The sequence below is a fragment of the Astatotilapia calliptera genome, chromosome 23, assembly GCF_964374335.1.
Source record: "Astatotilapia calliptera chromosome 23, fAstCal68.1, whole genome shotgun sequence".
NCBI classification, from domain to species: Eukaryota; Metazoa; Chordata; class Actinopteri; order Cichliformes; family Cichlidae; genus Astatotilapia; species Astatotilapia calliptera.
Genome location: NC_137443.1, coordinates 17,808,026 through 17,829,768, shown reverse-complemented (window position 1 = coordinate 17,829,768; position 21,743 = coordinate 17,808,026). Strand labels below are relative to the sequence as shown.

The 21,743-nt window shown below is 38.5% G+C and overlaps 1 protein-coding gene and 1 long non-coding RNA gene across 8 annotated transcripts in view; both read right to left on the bottom strand.

Annotated features, from left to right (window-relative positions):
- The window catches only part of LOC113015769 (tumor necrosis factor receptor superfamily member 14-like), a 103,326-nt gene that overhangs the window by 28,181 nt on the left and 53,402 nt on the right, over window positions 1–21,743 (bottom strand). For 5 of the 6 annotated variants that reach the window (XR_013905439.1, XR_013905440.1, XM_080297659.1 and 2 more), the window contains exons 5-7: window positions 20,919–21,021; window positions 20,688–20,813; window positions 20,292–20,447 (exon numbers count right to left, since the gene is read on the bottom strand). Coding sequence is in view for 3 of the 6 variants with exons in the window: in XM_080297659.1 (XP_080153785.1) it covers window positions 20,292–20,447; window positions 20,688–20,813; window positions 20,919–21,021 (385 nt within the window). In the remaining 3 variants the exon portion in view is untranslated. Of the gene's footprint in view, window positions 1–16,342; window positions 18,384–18,772; window positions 19,390–19,498; window positions 19,538–19,625; window positions 19,646–19,733; window positions 19,873–20,291; window positions 20,448–20,687; window positions 20,814–20,918; window positions 21,022–21,743 lie in introns of those variants that run through there. The other variant, XR_013905441.1, reaches the window with a different exon arrangement.
- Window positions 229–3,609, bottom strand: LOC113015767 (uncharacterized). 2 transcript variants are annotated; one of them, XR_013905448.1, is made up of 4 exons: window positions 2,005–3,609; window positions 1,439–1,671; window positions 1,203–1,310; window positions 229–1,083 (listed from the first exon to the last, which is right to left on the bottom strand). It is a non-coding gene; the product is annotated as an uncharacterized LOC113015767 (long non-coding RNA). The 2 variants fall into 2 exon arrangements; XR_013905447.1 differs by having other exon boundaries at window positions 1,203–1,671.

Below are 21,743 nucleotides of genomic sequence, written 5' to 3'. Positions count from 1 at the left end.
TCCTACCATCTTTCCAGAAAAATAATTGATCTGGAAGCTGTTAGGCTTACTTACAGCAGCAGCAGCACTTTCTGCACCTGCATAAACTCCAGGACACATTTACTAACGGTGTTTGTTGCTGTATGTGCTGCAGCTTTGAATTTTTTAATAATATATATTTTGTTAATATTTTGGCTATGGTGTCTTGTTATGAAATGTATAAGAGTAAAAGTGTTTTTAGCATGTGCTTCAAAGCTAAGTTTGACTGGGAAACTCAAAGCTCAATAGTCTGTATCAACAGAAATTCACTGCAGCCTATGTAATATTTCATGCGTCATAATTTATTCTACTCTATCTTGCAAATACATATTTGTGTGGCAATGTCATGCACAACACACACAACTATTAGATCCTTAAGATCAAACCCGTGTCATTCTTTTGGTCCTCTGCAGTGCAGTAGTCAAAAAAAAGAATAAGTGAAGTGTCCACAAATGGCCAGGATAGAGCCCAGAGTGTTAATGTTTAAAATGTATAAAAATATTATTGATTGCAATTCTTTACTGTTAATATCAACAATAAGCTTTTTATTTTGAAAATACAAGTTTAAAAAAAATGCTGTTACATTTACATTTAATGCTGTTTCACTGTAATCCTTTATTATAAGTATGGACACAGAATAAAGTGAACAACATTTTGAAATAAGTTTAATTGGAATTTTGTACTACCCAAAACGCAAAACAAAAAAACAACAACATATTAAACAAACAAACAAACAAACAAACAAACAAACAAACAAACAAACAAACAAACACAGCCAGTGCCTTCATTTGTCCATTACATGTCAAACATAGCACTGACCCTTAGCCCCTGCTCATCAGCACATGCTTTCAAAAAGAGCTCCATGTCCTCTGCAAACTGTAAAACAAAGAGGAACAAGTCCCTTGCTCCAGTGTCTTCTTCCTCTGACATGTCTCTTAAGACCCTCTGCTGGTCCCCTTGATTTTAGGACAGATATTTGGGCATTGTTACATGTCCACGGAAAAGTGCCTTATTTTGGACAACCCACTGCACAGCAGGACGCAGATCTTCAACAACTGCTGGCTCCTGTGTCAGGCAAATGGGGATGAAAACATAGTTATTTCTCTGTTGCAGAACAGTTTTTTAACAGTTATTCAAATTTCACTAACCATGTAATTACACTACTGTTTAAAGTGAATACTGACCTGACTGACTTCCTGGAACTTGCGCTTTTTCAGTCTGAAAATGGGCACGTGTTGTGCTTCAAGCACAGTTTGGCTTCCTCTCTCCAGTGTGCAAATAGCTTGCCAGAGCTACGAAGAGTAAGGCCACAGTGAGGGCATGTCATTTTCATGGACTTTCCATCAGCTGCAGTTTTATTGAACACAGAGGGTAGAGCATATGAATGTTCTAACAAAGACTCAGAAACCGAAGACAAAACCTTGGGGGGGAGACGGGGCTCCTCGAAGAGTACTGCCGGAGGAATACGGGTCTCCTCGGAGAGTTCAGCGGGGAGCAGTCCTGATAATGGTGGCTGACTTGGCATTGAAGAATGCTGACAAGACAATAAATGCCTTGCCATATCCCCACGCTGTATGATTGTAATCTTACAGACAGGGCGGTGAAAGTGTCCTGTTGTCCTACAAGGCAGCCTGCACCGGCATATCATTTTATCTGTAAGAGAAAAAAAACAAACAAACAAACAAACAGATGTAATTTAAATGTAGTTGTATAGAATGCAATCAATTTGTCTAACAATCAGATTGTACATGTTAACAAAAACATCCAAGCCAACCTCAATAATGAAAGTTAAATGGTATGGATCACAAAAGTTATGTCAAGAAAAGTGGTGAAAAGTAAATAAAAATATATTTTATAAAAACACTATTTTTGTTGCAGATGAACAGTACAATATCAACAGCAACTTTTAAGTCAACAAAGATACTGCAGAAGTGCTTTAAAAAAGTGCATATTTATAACTATAAAGTATATTTAATACAAACATACCTTTGAAAGGCAAAGCATTTTTTATATGCACACTTAGATGCTCCTCAATCTTTGCCCTGACAGTAGGGCTGAAAGTGGGGCACAGAGGGCAGTGAAAGAGTCCTCTGCAACACGTGTTGCATTCCTGCAATTCTGGCTTTAAGCCCGAATTCCAGATTGATATGTGCATCTAAAACAGAGAGAGAAACAGATAAACACCATATACACATTTAAGTTAAGGTTTTAGCAGAAATAACAATTTACAGTTGGCATGTAATAGATTTGGGAAGAAAATGCATGAAAAAAAAACACAAATATTTTACAAGACACTTTAATTTGTGAGACATGTTTCTATTGACATATAACAGTCAATTGAACAGGGGCTAACTAAAATCTGGGCAATAAAAAAGCTGTACAGAAAAGAATAACGAATAGAAGTATTGATAAATATCTAAATCTGTTTGTGACGAAATTTACAGTGTTGACGCTAACCAAAGGTGTCACAAGTACACACGTTCCTTACTACAGTTTAGATACCTCTGTTTAGAAAGCACTGACTCGACTTTTTAGTCAAGTCGAAGCAAGAAGTACAGGGTCTAAAATATAATTTATGTACAAAATTTTGAAGTAATCTTGCGTCCAAAGCACGCGTGTGGGGGGCTGATTTACAAATGTACGGATTACAAAGTACAGATACGCGTGCTAAAATGTGAGAAGTATAAAGAAGTATACAGTAGGCACAAAACAGTACAGCAGTAAAGATACCAGAAAATTCTACTTAAGTACAGTATTGAAGTATTCGTTATTTTGCATCTCTGACGCCAACAATAAATCATACTCTAATGCAAAATGTGTTTTTTGCTTCTTCTCGCCCACAGAAGCCGTTAATCCAGCTCTCTTACTTAAACCAGGCCCAGGAAAAAGCATATCTGTGTGTTTCTCTGCCATGGAGCACGATGATAAAACTTTAAAATAAGGAGGAATGTTGTTGTAACGCAAAAAAAGTGGCAACATAATCATTGTAAGAAAACTAGACGATTCCTAGAATTATGAAATCACTAACGGCAAATTTATTAAAGAAAGATTTAACCAACCTTTGCGATCAACTTGCAAGACTTCCATGGTATCCATGCGTGTTTACGGCTAGTGTGGAGGTCACGTGTTTCCGGTTAGTGTGGAGGTCACGTGCTTCCGGCTACTGTGGCGGTCACGTGCTTCTGGCTACTGTGGAGGTAACGTGTATCCGGTTACTGTGGAGCTCCACAGTGGCTGCAGCCAGACCCTTCTCGTTCTATCCGGTTGTTAAGTGATGACGCGACGAATCCTACTTCCGGGTCTAAAGTAGTCTGCGTTTAATATGGCTTTTGTGTTGTTAACATGTTTAATGTTATGTATTTTCTTCTATTTGATCTCAAAAAGCTCCTAAAACAGTCAGTGATCCCTGTTGACCTCCCTCGGCTTTTATTACCGCTAATCATTTATTTAAGCTCAGTTTTTAAAACCTTAGGATGTAACTACAGCCCAGCCCATGCAGCAGTATATGAATGACTGACCTCGTATTGTGGATGGATTATCTCAGTTGTTCTCCTGGCTGAAGTTTGGTCCTTTTACAGCATCCTGCCATGCAATTACATTTGTTTCTGACCACCGAGAAAACTCACGTTAACTTTTATCGAGTGGAAAAAAAGTTAGCTTGTTTATATTATGCTAACATAGCTATGTCAGCTAGCCCAACTTCAGTAACCCTACAAACGTCACTGCTGTTTAGTTTTCTGTCTTCATTTATGCTGGAAGTGATAAGAAAGCTGTACGTTTTAATTTGTTTCCAAAACCCCGCAGTCAGGACATGCTATATTGTATTTAGATAGAAGCTAGCGAGCTAGCTCCCTGCTAACTTCTAACTCCGTTAAATGTCATAAATTCCGTTTTCATGGATGCCTGGATGTTAAACTCAATTGTTACACCTGGTAGAGCAGAACGCTGATCATTTTATTAAAGATGAAAGACTTTACACAGTTTTTCAACTCTCAGTAATGCCACAGTGATCGTTTGATATATGGACCTGCAGCGGAGTTTAGACCCAGACACGGCTAGTGACGTCAGACTGAACAACCGGATATTTGAATGACACACCTTCCCTATCCCTCCTAAAGGGAAAGAAGTCCAATTTAAAATCTTGAATAAAATTTACCCGACAAATAGACTCCTTAGTGATAGATTCAAAATAGAAACGGGTAATTGTGTATTTTGTGAAACGGAAGAGGAGGATTTGGACCATCTATTCTTTTTGTGCAATTTTATACAAATATTTTGGTTGGATTTTCATACCTGGCTTTATTCCAGTGGGATTCGAATTACCCCATTTACCTTAAATATGATAATGTTTGGAGTGTTTTTGTAAGAAAAGAAAGCTAATTATGGTGTTAATGTGTTATTAATCTTGTGCAAGCATCCATCCATCCATCCATCCATTCGCTTCCGCTTATCCTTTTCAGGGTCGCGGGGGGCGCTGGAGCCTATCCCAGCTGTCATAGGGCGAGAGGCGGGGTACACCCTGGACAGGTCGCCAGTCTGTCGCAGGGCCAACACACAGGGACAGACAACCATTTGCACTCACATTCATTCGAACACTCACACCTAGTGACAATTTGGATTAATCAATTAACCTGTCCCCACAAGCTGCATGTCTTTGGACGGTGGGAGGAAGCCGGAGTACCCGGAGGGAACCCACGCAAACACGGGGAGAACATGCAAACTCCACACAGAAAGACCCCGGCCTGATGGTGGAATTGAACTCAGGACCTTCTTGCTGTGCGGCAACAGTGCTAACCGCCGTGCCACCGTGCTGCCCTTGTGCAAGCATTTTATACATAAATGTCGCTTTTTTAAGGCTAAACCAACACTAGCTTACTGGAAAAACGACTTAAACCTGTTGGTTAAATCTTTGACTTTAGTTAAAAAGAAAAAGGCCGCTTTTTTTGTTTCCTTTATGGAAGATTTTGATTTAGTGAGTTAATAATTTGTTAAATTATGTGACCCCCATCTTTATATTTTATTTTCACTATGTATGAAAGTTGCTAATATGTAAGAAATGTCTATTCTCTGAATCTATAATATATGGTGCATTTTGTTTGTATGTTTATATTACTAATAAAAAGGAAAAAAAAAATATTTGAATGACACGGTTAGCGCCCAGTTAGCTCTTAGCATTTCTCAACAGCTCTGCCTCCTTTTCGACTACCGGGACATTTAAACAATGGATAATCCGTATCCGCAACAAATTTTGGCTTTTCTCCTCAACAGAGAGCGTCCCCCGATTGAACAACAGCGCCGTAAACTAAGAAGAATGGTACCTAATGACAGACTTAATAATACAGACTTTGTAATATGTCACGTGAAGATTCAGCAGCCAGATGAAGTGTTTACTGGCAATTGGCAGTGATAGCGGACAGCGTCATCACTATTCCAACAATCCTCTCCACACAGACAAGCATAAACACTCGATTATCACTAAATCAAATTTAACACACGTTTGTAATGACGCTAATTCAGTTTACAATAGGGTTAATTCGCTCAGTCAGCAGGTGGCGGTATCCTCGTACACTGGGAGTAAACTGCCATTAAACGAACAGAAGAAGAAGAAAACCCCTGCACATGCGCGGTACGGATCGGGTAGACCCGATTTGTACGTCACTACCCGATCCGTACCGGAAACCCGATCGGTACCCCGCATGTGCAAATCTTACGTCACTTCCTCTCTTTGCCAAAATTGCGACATTCAATGTGGTCGTGTCCAAATTCATTTTTTTCTTTTTCTTTTTTTTTTTTTAGACATACAGTCAAGTAAAACAGAGATCACATAAAAGATGACATTGTGGTAGTACAATGAAGAACAGAAAGAGTGACAAGGACAGCGAGACAAAAGTGAGTACAAAAAATAAAATAAATTAAGGGGAACATAAATAAACAAAAGTTTGCAAGAGCCAAAATCAAGTTAGCAGTTTCAATCGGTTATAGATGTTAACAGTCTTGAGAGCCTTAGTGTTTTTTGATGAGGAGATTGTCCTTATATATTTTCCAAGTTCCATTTTTAATACAAGAAGTTCAGGCTTTCTGCCGAGGACTTTGCTTTTGTGTATATGAAATTTTGCCATAAATAAAACCAAATTTATAAAGAAGAAAGCATCATTGTCCTTGTCTTTAAAATTATAATAGCCAAAGATAACATCCTTATAGTATAGTTGAAGATTAGGGAGAACAAAGTCAGTAATAAACTTGTGGAAATCCTTCCAGAATTTACACGTAAATTTACATGACCAAAACAGATGAGAAACTGTTTCAGGTTGCTCTTGACAGAAGGTACAATTTACATTTATTTCAGCCATAAATTTGGACAAATATTTTTTGGTAGGGTAAAACTTGTGAATCAACTTAAAGGAAATCTCTTTAATTTTGTTTGTCATGAAAAACCTTTGTGGTAAAGTCCAAACTTTTTTCCATTAAATATCTGTTACAAAATTGGCCCAATAAAATATGGCTGATGGAACAGAGACCATTGCATCCTGAAAGAGAGATCTTATTTTGGTATTTATAGATCGTGTCCAAATTCATGGGCTGCATCCTACTGAGGCCGCATTTGTAGACCGATTACGTCACAGCGACGCGCCAAAGGCTGTCCAAATTCATAGACTCCTCCGAATGCAGCCGACAAATGCGTCCTCCTTTTCCTTGAATTTGAAGGATGGGTTGGGTGTGTCCTTCGTGGCCTACCATATCCCAGAATTCATAGCGCGGCCCAGCCAAACTCCAGTTTCCAACAATAGCGGCCGCTACTAAGTTTTAAAATTACTCATACTAATCTTTCTGGGTCACAAAATAAACTTTTAACATATTTTCAGGCGAGAAAGTAGCTGTGGAAACATCAAATATCTGCTCGGTTTATCAAGATATCGCATATTTGCAAAAGTGCTTCGACGTTTTCGGAGATGTCTGCTACCCACCAGCTCGATACCTAGCCGGGAGCTCGAGGGTTACTGATGCGGCCAAGAACGGCACAACTCCCGGCACATCATTTTCAGATCACCGCGGACTTTCGCTGCTCGGGTTAAACGTAATATATAAGTCACTTACACAACAGAGAGCATCCCCCGATTGAGCAACAGCGCCGTAAAATAAGAAGAATGGCGCCTAATTACAGAGTTAATAATGCAGACTTTGTAATATCTCACGTGTAGATTCATCAGCCAGATTAAGTGTTTACTGACAATTGACAGTGATAGCGCACATCATCATCACTATTCCAACAATCCTCTCCACACAGACAAGCATAAACACACTCGACTATCACTAAATCAAATTTAACACACGTTTGTAATGACGCTAATTCAGTTTATAATAGGGTTTATTCGCTCGGTCAGCAGGTGGCGGTATCCTCGTACACTGGGGAGTAAACTGCCATTAAACGAACAGAAGAAGAAGAAAACATCTGCACATGCGCGGTACGGATCGGGTAGACCCGATTTGTACGGTCAGACTTTACACATGCGCAGTAAGGATCGGAGAGTCCTGATCCGTAACTTTCTTTTTATTTTTCGTTTTTGTCTACATTGTACTGAAATGCTTCATTATTGCAAACATTTTAAGATATACTTGTTATTCTTAACATCTTAACACATACTCTGACGTGTAACTATCGTAAAATGCTTCGACCGGAAGTAGACATCTTTCGTGCATGCGGGGTACCGATCGGGTTTCCGGTACGGATCGGGTAGTGACAACCTTCAGCGCTATGACAAGGATAGGCTGTCATTACTCGGCATTAATATCTGATGACTCATTTATCCTTCTCCTGGACTTCTATAAAGCCTTTGACTCAATTGAGCATGAATTTATATTTCTTATACTTCAGAAATTTGGTTTTGGTGATATCTTCTGCAGAGCTATCAAAACTCTGTATTCCAATGCTAATAGTTCTATTAGAATGAAAAATGGCACCACTTCTTGTTTTAGTCTTAATCGAGGTGTACGCCAAGGTTGCCCGATTAGCCCTTATCTTTTTTTACTTTGCACCCAAATTCTTGCCTCTCATATTTCGAATAGCCCTGTGAAGGGTATAAACATAGCAGACAGAGAGATTGTCATCAGTCAATTGGCAGATGATACCACAATTTTTCTTAAAAATGCCAGCCAAGTGCCAATTGCTTTACGTGTAATAGAGGATTTCTCAAAAGGGTCTGGATTGGTCCTAAACTTAAATAAATGTCAATTATTACCTGTCAAAGAGTGTAATGTTCAGAGTATTTGTAATATAACAGTTAAAAATGAAGCAACATATTTAGGTCTGATTATCTGCAAAGATCCAAAAGACAGAATTTTACTAAATTTTCCCCCAATTATTAAAAAATCTCAAACCAAATAAAATCAATGGTTGCAGAGAGATTTAAGTTTAAGAGGAAGGGTATTGCTCTCAAAAGCAGAAGGTCTGTCTCGACTGACTTATGCAGCAATTTCTCTGCATGTGGACGGCAAAACTTGTAAGGATATTGACCGAATGCTCTTCAACTTCCTTTGGAAAAACCGGACACATTACATCAGAAAAAGTGTATTGATGAATGACTATGAACACGGTGGTCTCAATGTTTTGGATTTTACTACTCTAAACAATACATTTAAGATTAATTGGGCTAAACATTTTCTTAAAAATCCGGTATCCATTTGGAATTTTATTCCTCACTACATTTTCTCTAAGTTTGGTGGCCTAAGTTTTATCTGAGGTTGTGATTATAATATAGATAAGCTTCCAGAAAAGCTTTCGATGTTTCACAAACAAGTTCTATTAGCTTGGTCCCTTATATATAAACACAACTTTTGTGAAGAGAAAGTTGTTAGAAAGGCAAAGAAACTTACAACTCAGATATCTATTTTTTACATGCACATGGGCGGTCACTGCTCAACAAATGTGACACAGAAAAACCGCCCAGGGCATTCAGAACTTCGTTTATTTATACTTCAAGCAAGTTTCCACAGCAGTAGGAGTGGCATGTATGGAACTGTTAAGTTTTCCTTAAAAGGAGAAAACCTTTCGCTTATCTGCTGAAAAAGGAGGTAACTTTGCATGTATAGAAATTCAGACATTCCCATAAAAGGAGAGAAAGAGAGGGAGAGCGCCAGCTTGTCTGTTTAAAACAGGAGGTAGTATCGTATGTCACCGCATTCCTCTACACATATGGCTTCAATCTCTCTTCCTGTGTTGGTTCCCATTCACAACCTCTTCTTCCTTTAAATGAAGCTACAACTAAGCATAATCACAAAAATAAAAATCTTTCATCAACTTTACACCCCATACGTATTCAATTTGGAATAATAGGAACATAGTGTATAAAAATAGATCATTATTTTTTTCTAGGTGGGTTGCGAAACTGATTGTTTTAGTGAATCAGCTGTTTAATCCTAATGGGCAGCTTATGTCCTATTCAGAATTCTTAAACACCTATAAATTTCCAGCCACACCCAAAGAATATGCCATATTATTTGATGCAATATCTACGGGTATTATAATGCTTTTTAAAGGTATTCAATCTTGCATATCATCTGTTTCTCTCCCCAACCCTTTAGATTCACACATAGGAAGAATCTGTCCAACAAACTACAGTAAAAGTAATAAGAATATCCGTGCTTTGTTCCAGACAGAATCTCTAACTATCCCACATGTGGTCTCTTATTGGAATGTCTTTGTCAGTGACATTAACTGGAAAAGAGTATGGACAATTCCTAACAAGTATCTGGTAACGAATAAAGTGAAGGAAGTCTCATTTAAAATACTGCATAAATTTTATCCTGCTAATCATTACATGACAAAGTTCAAAAGGGACATAAATGTGAACTGTGGATTTTGTGGAAGCCATCCTGAGACTGTGCAACACCTCTTCTGGATCTGTTCATACGCTAGAACATTTTGGAAAGACTTCAGTAGATTCATTGCTGGACATCTCTATAAAGACTTTACTGTGAAATGGGAAAATGTTGTATTTTGTTTCTTTCGAAGGCAAAAAAAAGATGTTTACTTTATAATAAACTTGTTAGTTATCTTAGCTAAATTTTATTTTCACAAATGCAAATACAGTAACAAAAAAACTAATTTTAAACATTACTATAATGATGTTTTATGTTACATAAAATTGATTAGTGGATCACTTAACAAAAAGGCTATGAAAACTATTGCTATTTGTAGTAATTACAAATTATTTGAATGTTTGGTATTCTTTGTATTGCACCCCCTGGCATATGTTAATTTTGTTCTGATTGTATACATGTTCTGTATACTGTTTCTTAATAAAGTTTAATATTAAAAAAAAAAAATGTTGGCAAAGAGAGGAAGTGACGTAAGATTTGCGCATGCGGGGTACCGATCGGGTTTCCGGTACGGATCGGGTAGCGACACCCCCACAGACTTCCCATTGTACCGGAAGCAATTGCTGAATGTTGATTGGTTGATTTGTGGGGCGGCCCGGGAGTTAAACTTTTTTTTTTCTTTTTTTTTTTATTGAAACAAATTTTCATATACAAAACAAGTCAAGGAAACAGACCAGAATTGTAACAATTTACATTATAAAGATGGTGACGCAAGTCATCATAACTTTAAAAGGAGAAAATAAAAGTTTCTAGGGTAAAGTAATAAGGAACATAGACCTTTTGACACAGGCAGGAAAATTAGAATAGCAAGTATTTTGTGATTTTACAGTATAGTACAGCAGTTTTTTTGTTCATATTTGAAATAAGCTTAAGTGACTTAAAATATTGACAAAAGTAATTCAAGAAGACGGTAAACATAGGAGAGGCATTCTTCCACTTACATAAATGAATAAAAAACTTACATAGCACTATTACAAAATTGACAACATCTGAGATTTCAGAATCCAGATTGTCCATAAAGTAAAGAATATCCTTAGATGTGAAGGCAGGTACATTGGAAATTCTGAGTGAAACCCAACAGTGTATTTCAAACCAAAAAGCATTAACATACTGACAAGTGAAAAATAGATGCTCTAGTGTTTCTGGATCAGAAGAACAGAAAGCACAAGAGTCGGCCTCAAAATTAAACCTTTTATGCAGGAATTCTCCAACTGGATAAATGCCGGATATGATTCTGAAGTGTGTTTCTTTCATTTTAGGCGCAAGTGGGTATTTTAGGTAAAAAGAAAATGACTTTTCTTTCAACATGCTATCAAGGTCATGTCTGACATTGACATTGTAGTTGCAGAATACTATTTGCTTAAAGGTATTAGAGATGAACTTATTATTAAACTGTTTGTCCTTTATTGAGGTATTACCTATCGTCAGTGAAGGTAAGCATGTTCTTATTAATGAATACTTTAAAGTATTTACGATAAGATTTAACAACGGTGTGGGTATCGCTTTACAAACCTTATTATAATTATTAAATGAAATCTCTAATTTATACTTATCAATAAATTCTTCATAAGATAGCAAGTTTCCATTTTTATCAAGCAGATCAACAACAAAACATACACCGTTATCATACCAGTCTGATTTAAATAAGGACTTCTTATTGATGACTATAACCCTATTATTCCACAACACAGAATTGTGAGGTGAAAAATTGTGGGTGAAAATTAGTTTCCCAAAATTCAAAGCTTGCTTATAGAAACTAGACAACTTAAGAGGAATCTTAGACATTTCATATTCACATCTGAGCAAAAAATCTAACCCCCCGACCTTATTAAGGAGTTTGTTTGGAATATGGTACCACATAGATTGAGGATAGGAAATGCAGTCTTTTATCCATCTGAGCCTGAATGCAGCAATAATGGATTCAGTCTAAAGCTTTCAAGCCCCCATTTTCATAGTCTTTAACTAATTGTGATTTGCGTATATAATGTGTTTTATTCTTCCAGATAAAGCTGAATATAATAGAATTGGACAGTTTAATCATTTTAGGAGATGTAAAAATTGAATAACAGGGGTATATGAGTCTTGAAAGTCCTTCTGCTTTAGACAGTAAGATACAACCTAATATGGATAAATCACGTGTTAACCAATGATTAAATATTTTTTTAACTACATTTAATCTAGGAGTTATGTTATTATTCTCTCGATCATTAGTATTTTTACTGATTATTAAACCAAGGTATTTTACTTCCTCTTTTACTGGAATATTGTTAATAGTATTTTGATTACAGCTGTGTACAGCTAAGATTTCACATTTTTTAAGGTTTAGTGTTAAGCCGGATGCTTTTGAGAATGAAATGATTTTATTAATTGCAGTAGAGACCATATTTACATTCCTTAGAAATAAGGCAGTGTCATCAGCAAATTGACTAATTCTGAATTCTTTATCAAGAATGTTTATGCCTTCCAGATCTGAAGAGAGTTTGATATAAATGGCAAGCATTTCTGCTGCAACAATAAACAATAACGGGCTAGGGCATCCCTGCCGAATGCCACGATTAATTTTAAAACTATTAGAAAACCCTTGATTGAGTGCAATACTACTTGTTATATCTCTGTACAACATTTTCACTACACAGGGGCGATCGTGGCTCAAGAGTTGGGAGTTCGCCTTGTAATCGGAAGGTTGCCGGTTCGAGCCCCGGCTTGGACAGTCTCGGTCGTTGTGTCCTTGGGCAAGACACTTCACCCGTTGCCTACTGGTGGTGGTCAGAGGGCCCGGTGGCGCCAGTGTCCGGCAGCCTCGCCTCTGTCAGTGCGCCCCAGGGTGGCTGTGGCTACAATGTAGCTTGCCATCACCAGTGTGTGAATGGGTGGATGACTGGATATGTAAAGCGCTTTGGGGTCCCTAGGGACTAGTAAAGCGCTATATAAATACAGGCCATTTACCACTAACAAATCTGGGACCAAAACCCACAGCCTCCAGAGCTCTAAATAAAAAATTATGCTCCAAAGAATCAAAAGCTTTAAAGAAATCAAGAAATAAAATAAGGCGAATAATGAGGAATTAAATGATTGTAATCCAACATATCTAATACTAAACGGGTATGATGATGGATATGACGTCCTTTTATAAAGGCTGACTGTATCTCATATATTATTTGAGTTATTCCTGTTTTTAATCTGTTGGCATAGACATGAGCTAATAATTTGTAATCACAGCAAAGAAGTGTGATAGGTCTCCAGTTATCTAAAAGGATAGGGTCCTTGTTTGGTTTAGGAAGTAAAGAAATTATTCCTCGTTTCATAGTTGGAGATAGCATCTGATCATTTATACATTCATTAAATACCTCTAGTAATAGATCTTTAATGTCACTCCAGAAATATCTGTAAAATTCAATCGTGATTCCGTCGGGACCTGGTGATTTACCACTTGCCATTTGGGAAACAGCAGCATCCAATTCAGTTAAAGTGATTTCAGACTCATTGAGATTTTTAAAGTGTGTGTCAATTTGAGGAATTTTTTCATGGATAGAGCTAAAAAAAGAATTAGTCTCCAAACTGGAATAATTTGTAGTGTAGAGGGCTGAATAGAACTCTGTAATATAGTTGTTTATAGTCTGTTGGTCTTCAGTCAGGGTATTATTAATTTGTAACTTCATTATAGTTTTTTTTTGTTTGTCTAGTTTTCTCCAGGTTAAAGAAATAAGAAGAATTCTTTTCCCCCTCCTCAATCCATTTAGCCCTTGAACGAATGAAAGCACCTTTTGCTTTGTCTATATAAAGTTCATCTAGTTTGTACTGCAACTGGTTTAGTTCTATAGTTTTCCTCTGTCAGATGTGATAAATTGCACAATGAACTTATTTGTGCAGTGATTTCAGCCTGTTTCTGTCTCCTTTTATTAGCCATTAATTTTCCTTCTTCACTGGCAATTTTTCCGACATTAAACTTCAACCATTCCCATTTACTAGTAGAAGAAAAATCCTCTATTGCTTTTACCTCTCCTATTAATTTTTATACAAAAAGATGAGCTTCTTAAGAGGTTACTGTTAAAGTTTCAGTGAGAATTCTTCGGTTCTGATAATCTATTATCCGGGGAGATTGAAAGTGTTATGGCACAATGGTCAGTAACAGGGGAGTGAAGAATCTTACAGTTGGATGATAGGGGGAAGAGACTACCAGTTATTAAGCAATAATCCAGTTTTGAGCATTGAGAGCGCTCAGAATTACTCCAGGTGTATTGCAGATTTTCCGGGTTTAAGTTACGCCAGATATCAATTAGGTTGAGGGTGCAGGAGAAATCCATTAATATTTGGTTAAAATGAGAAGAGTTATATTTAGTTGGAAATCTATCCAGTTTTTCATCTGGTACCATATTAAAGTCACCTGCAACAACGACTTTTTCAGTTGAATAAATGATCTTCCATTCTTCTATCATTTTTTTCAAATCAGAAATTAATTTCCGGTTTTTAGCTCTATTGTTGAACCCATAAACATTTACTAAAATGTACTTAGTATCATCCAACTCTATGTTAACCATTAACCAATGACCTTCCTCATCACCTTTATGATCAATAACTCTTCCATTAAAACGATGTAGAAAAATAGCCACTCCTGCTGAATGAGAAGTACCATGAGATAAATAAATATCACCGCTTCCCCACTGCTTTCTCCAAAATATATGATCATCTTTACTACTGTGTGTCTCTTGAAATAAAAAACAATTCGTGTTAGGCTGTTCCTTACAAAAAAGAAAAATCGCTTTACGCTTTATGTTACTTCTTAAACCTCGAACATTTAAAGAAAATATTGAAAGAACCATTGAATATAGCTTGAAAGTGCTGTAATAACTAGAGTAGGGCAATGGAACATTTTACCTCCTATTAACTAATAAACCCAGTCAAAGTCAGGGACCATTGAGCAAGTTACCGGCTTAAATTTAGTTGAACAGTTATACCTTCTTATCTAGGTCGTTATAAAGTTCTTTCATTCTTTGATTTGACGACCATCGATGACAGCATATCCGTCCTTCAGGAAAGCTTTGAGCCCTCTGCTCCTTGCCTCCTCCACCCTCGGCCACAGACGTTTGCGGGCTTCTCTGTCTTCCTTACAAAAGTCCTCTCTAAACCGAATCTTCATCTCCTTGCAGAACTTCGCCTCCTTGGACATCTTCCACACTAAGTCTCGAACAGTTCTCATGGCAAACTGTATGACAATCAGCCTGGGTTTGTCACCAACTCGTCCCTTCTGACCCAGCCGGTGCACTGTATCCACTGTGTTGTACAGCTGCTCAGCGTTCGCAGGAATTATCTTGGTCAGAATTCTGATTATTTCTTCTCTCGTGTTCTCCCCCTCCTTCTCAGGAACGCCAGTTAGCAGCAAAGACCATCTCCGTTTGTATCTAGCATGCTCCAGACAAATTTCACGAAGAGCCTCGTTCTCTTTTTTCAGCGTCGCCATCTGCGTTTTAATACGTTTCACATCTTCCACCACAGATCTAACAGCTTCCGTATTAGCATCCACGGACTCCTTTACTTTTCTTACAGCGTCGGTGTTTTCTTGCAGCTGGAATTCATAATTCTTTAAAAGTTCACTTTGGGTGTCGAATTTACATACCAGTTTTTGGATAGCATTGAGGAGAACTGTATTTGAAACTTCGTTTTGCGTCTGCGATTCGTTAGCCTTCATTTTTTTAGGATTTGGACTTTTAACTGGTGTGTGGTGACGATCAGCTTGCGGTCTGTCTTGTGATAAGTCGTGCTGCTGTTCCATCCATTCAATATCTTCTTCGTCGCACGCCTGTTGAAGAGCCGCTAGGTGGTAGCCATGATCTTTGTTAATGTTAGCCATTTCGCCGCTTCGGAGAAGGTGGCCGAGAATGACGGAGAGAAACACAGGGAGGACGTTTTTGAGTTTTAGAGATGAAGTATAACTAGTCTGCTTCTAATTCCAGTTTACTTGATTGCGGTCAAGACATAAAGGAGGTTCTTTTCAGGAAAAGCCTCGGAGCCCACTCAAGTTTAACCGCTCACTCCGCCATCTTCCCAGAATCCCCGGCCCGGGAGTTAAACTGAAACGGTGAATAGGGACTGTTCATTGCTGAACACTCTTTTTTGGGGATGTGAACGCTGTGCCGAGCTCCCACCTTGTTCCAGAGCAGTTTTATATACGAGGTTTCTGTTAATTGACATAAAATGCCCTTTGGTGGGCGTAGCCATTGTAAATAAAATCTATCCAGATAGTGCACAACAAGCATCAGTCACCAGCTGAACTATCACTTAATAACACTGGAATAGTATGAGTGAGCATGGAGGAGGTCCTGATCAGCAGGGAAACTGTGAACCGTTTTAAAATATAGTTATAAGTAAAGCTTGACGTCCCTCCCCTTCTTCATATTTCAGACATCACCAGGAGTCTTTGCCAGGCCTCTGCTCTACTGTACAGAGTATACACAGTAAACACATTCATGTTTAATGGTACATCGTTTTGATCACGACAAGATGAAAAACAGACTAACCCATCCACTCTGCTCTGTCCACCAGAGTTACTCTGTGGAGTAACACGTGGACAGGTTGGCAGTCTGTTACAGGGTTAACTCACACAGACAGACAAGCATTCACACTCACAGCATTATAAACATAAACTCTTCATTGAATTTCTTCAAGCTTGTGCTTCATTCAGTTCTGTGCTGCAGACTGTGGATTGAACACCTTCACTGTGACTGCAGGACAATCCAGACTGGAGGATGCAGGAAACACAGCTGGATGCATTCCTGTCCACTGTGTCTGCTCCACACTGAGGAGAGAAACACTTTCACAAACTGTGACTGTTCAATAAACCCAAGTATGTAAATGAATCCTTTCTGTCCTGACATGCAAGATTGGACCTTGGACCTGGTCAGCTCAGATACATCCAAAGCACACGCAGGATGGAAGTGAAGTCAAAGCTCACACTAACCTAACACATAACCAGTTTGTTCATGCAACAAAAGCAAAAACAGCGCATTGGTCAGAAACAAAACAAGAAATCAGTTATTCATAAATCACATCCAGGCTGCTTTTGTTGTTCTACATACATTAATATGTTGACATATCAACAATAAATAGGAAATAATAACAATATAATTAGAGAACTTGTATTAGAGCGGTTGCCCATCATTTCATCATAAAGACAATAATGCTAATGAAACCTGAACACTCACAGGTGAATGTGTTAGCTGTGCTGGCACTGACATGACTCTTACTGATAAATCTGTTTGTATTTGTTTTGACAGAAGAAGAACATTTCTGAAAATATGAAATAATGATGCGAGACATGTAAAACATTTGTAAGTGGGACACTGAGGCCTCTGGAAACAATCAGATCGAGGCTGTGACCTGTTGTTTGGCTGGGTTCTGTCACATGCTGCTTAAAATTAAAACATGTTAATAAAGTGGTGAATTGTCCGCTGTCAGAGCTGCTACTGTCAGTGTGAGTGTTAAAATCACCTAAATGCAGTCAAATGTTGTCATTTTGGAGAAAAGTTCAGCAATTTTTTCCAGGAAGTCACGTCTCAGTCTGGGAGGAGGCAAGCAGTATATATGTATACTGTATACGTATATAGTGATCAGTAATACAGGAGGAGATACACAATTATTTATTAAACCTAAACATTTACAAGTCACAAAGTTGTTAAGTAAATGGTAAATGGCCTGTATTTGTATAGCGCTTTTACTAGTCCCGCCTAGGGACCCCAAAGCGCTTTACACACCCAGTCATCCACCCATTCACACACACACATTCACACACTGGTGGAGGCAAGCTACAGTTGTAGCCACAGCTGCCCTGGGACAGACTGACAGAAGTAAAGTAGTAAAGTTTTACAATTGCAACAGTTTTTATATTTCTCAGAAATCACAGCACTGCTGCTGCTGGTTAAGGGGAAAGGTTCAGACCTGATCAAGTCTTTGTAATCAAGTCAGGTTTTAATAAGAAGCATAAAAAACATTTTGTTATTATTGAGTGTTTTTAGGTAAAGGTGTCACTGTAAGAAGTGCAGGATCTGAACTGCAGGGAATGATGAAGCTATCAGCAGATCCAGTTTTGTGTTTTTCTTCCATATATCATGCAAAGTTTCAGCTCCACTTGTTTCTTCTCTGGTTGGAGTTTCAGCACTTCCAGGAGGATGGAGGTCTTTCTCTCTGAGAGCTTTATGAACCAGACTGCAGGAACTGATTGTAAAACTGACTGTAATGATGGAAGGACACTCAAGCCTGTTCTAGTTTCACAGTCCTTCACATCAGAGTACAGATCCAGCAGGAAGTCACTGATATTTCCTATAATAATCTCCCATGTATATCTCATAAACAGGGAATGTTTGATATGTGCACACTGATGATAACAGCTCCAGTATCGTCTCTCCTGTCTGCTGCTCTCTCTCTCTGCTGCTGCACAGAATAGACTCACAAAGAACCTGACTGCTTCATGAAGATCTGACCCCAGAGGAACAACACTGGAACAATAAGAAGGAAACATTTAGTAATAATTTGATGTGAGCTGCATAAACACAACCACACAATACTGATGGACTCCATCTTGTCCATGTGTGTCCCGTATATAATGAAAGTCCATTTTATAGCCATCTTCCATCAGAGCAGCTGAACACTGTTTTTAGACTGTTACTGACTCACAACACAAACACTCATCCTGTGTGTGAAATCACTGCATACTGAACTGTAACTGTCATTTTATTTGCTGTCTGACTTTAGAAAGTAAAACATTAAATATCAACAATACAGAAACACACAGAGTGGAACAACAACATCTAAACTTCATATCTTGTACAACAGCAGCTTCACCTCCTGCTCACATCACACACGTGGAAATCACATATTTACTTACCTTTCAGTCAGTTTGGTTTCAGGATGACATGGAGGATTCTGCTGAAGATTCCACAGTCTGCAGGATTCTTTAGACTCCGAGGATTTGAACAGTTGGTCCCGGTCTAAGAGGATGTAAGCTGGTATAACCCAGCAGGGGAGTATTTCTCTGGTTAGGATGTGAGCTTTGGTTTCTGCTGACACTTTATAAAGCGATAACAGTCCCCTCCAGCCTGTTAAGACTATTAAATACAGGTTTCCACCGACACTGTAGGTAAGGGGTCCCATGAGGTTTTCTCCTAGGACTTCTGCAGGCCTGCTGAACAAAGTTTGTTGGAGCTTTCCAGGTAATCTCTACAGTTTGTACAACTGCGTTGTACACATTCAGACTCATTTCAGACCAGTACATAAGTTCTTGTAATTGTTTATGTGTTTTATATCTTTTAAGATGGCCCCATAAAAGATCATCATAGTATTGGTGGACTGGTGGTGGAGGGAGGATGTGATGCAAGTCTGCTACAGTGTTTTATGAGGTAGCCTGATCACTTTTTTCTCCACAACACATGAAACAGCACAGAAAGAAGTAGATGGCTCACAGAGGGATTCCTTCATTATGGTCTGCATTTGCTCTTTTATCACCTGCACATTTGTGGGAGACACATGAAAAGGCTTCTGTTTAATAAACACACTCTGGTACATCTGTAGAGACATCAGTGCAGCTCAGTCAGTGAACAGCTCACTGTCCTACCTTCTGATGATGCCATCGCTAAACGCTCCCCATCTGTGCCTTTTTTAATGAAATTTAAAAACAAAAAAAACCTTATTATATAAATCAATGTGATGCAGTGAACATGGAGAAAGAGACACAAACATACCTTGTTCTTTGATTGGTGGTCTGTAACCAAAGCAGTGAAAATTATATCAGTGTCAGAAAACATGATGATGCAGTAAATTAAACATTTCCATTGTTCTGTCATCCTCACCTGGTAGACGGAGCCCTCTTTTTTAAGTGCCATAATAATAATCCCCCTCCTCCAGTAATTACAATTAAAACACACACAGCTCCACCAACAGCTGCTCCATCAGCTGCTCCCACATTAAAACAGGGAGATCCTGCACCTCCTGAAAGAAAGGACACCATCTTCAGGTCTGATAATACAGGTCTCCTCAGCATGGTCCAAGTCAACCTGAAGAAAGGTCTCATCTAAGGTGGGCTACAGGAGAAGGATCGAGGGTCATCTGGACCGTAACAACAGTTAAGTTATAAATAAATGGGAGAAAATCTGCAGGACCCAATGGTGGTCCTGGACCTGTGCTGAAGGACTGCACAGACCAGCTGGGATTTTCAACCAGTCTCTATATCCTCTGTCTGAGAAACCAGTCTGTACCAGACTCAGTCACTACTGCCCAATAGCACTTACCCCAGTGGTGATGTTTTTATATGGCGACTGATGTTTGCACTGTTGACTTTAGACTTAATTTTGCTGTACAAATTCTGCGTTACAATGATAATAACAATATTCTATAAAACACAAACCTACCTTTCTGACTGATGTACTGTCCTGGTTTACAGCGTTTGTGTTTCTGCGCTATGTCACAGCTGAGTCTTACAAAAGAAACACAGTGGAATCCCTCCAGTGGTTCACAGACTGTATCTGATGTTGTTGTACACTGCTTGTTTACCCTCAGACCAAGAGCTACCAACATAAAAAGAACATACTCAACATGTTTCATGTGTTTGTGAAGAGACACTGGAGCTCAGAGTTTATTGTTTTTTTGCTGAAAATAAATTTGGTCATTATGTCGTCTTTACGAAATGTGAAAACATGATCATCTTAAATTAAAGAAATCATGGAGAAAGACCTCCCTTAATGTTTTAATTTGATTTTAAACTACTATAACATAAAACATAGTTAAGCCCAGTGAAATTAATCTACCTGAGTCACAGTTTGTACAGGGAATACATCGCTCCAGGCCATTAGGTTGATCAGTGAAGGTTCCATCCATGCATGGCAGACATGACGTACTTCTATACTCATTACAGTGCATTTTCACTCGACTCCCTGATGAAATCAAAAGCAACAAATTCATTTCAAGCTTGCTTTTTTTTATTGTGTCTAAGTTGCGTGCTTAGAAAACACATGCATTCATCATTCAGATGGTTTTACCTGCAAGACACTTTGGACAGCATTCATTTCCTATCTGATACTCTGCTTGATGACATGTGAGGCTGAGAACACTGGAGACTTTCATCAGAATTATCAGAATTACCTGAAGACAGAGAAAAGGGGCCACTACAATTTTTGGTGGCGATTTGGGTTGTCTACCAGAGGCCTGGGAGCTTGAGGATCCTAGTTGTATCGTAGCTGTTCCTACATACACACAAAAGTGAGTACACCCCTCAAATTTTTGTAAATATTTTGTTATATCTTTACATGGGACAATTCAATTCAATTTTATTTATATAGCGTCAAATCACAACAAAAGTCGCCTCAAGGCGCTTCATAGGTACAGAGAAAAACCCAACAATTATATAAGCAAGCACTTTGGCGACAGTGGGAAGGAAAAACTCCCTTTTAACAGGAAGAAACCTTCGGCAGAACCAGGCTCAGGGAGGGGCAGCCATCTGCTGCGACCGGTTGGGGTGAGAGAAGGAAAACAGGATGAAAGACACACTGTGGAAGACAGACAGAGGTTAATAACAGATATGATTCAATGCAGAGAGGTCTATTAACACATACTGAGTGAGAAAGGTGACTGGAAAGGAAAAACTCAATCATCATGGGAATCCCCGGCAGCCTACGTCTATTGCAGCATAACTAAGGGAGGATTCAGGGTCACCTGGTCAAGCCCTAACTATATGCTTTAGCAAAAAGGAAAGTTTTAAGTCTAATCTTGAAAGTAGAGATAGTGTCTGTCTCCCGAATCCAAACTGGAAGCTGGTTCCATAGAAGAGGGGCCTGAAAACTGAAGGCTCTGCCTCCCATTCTACT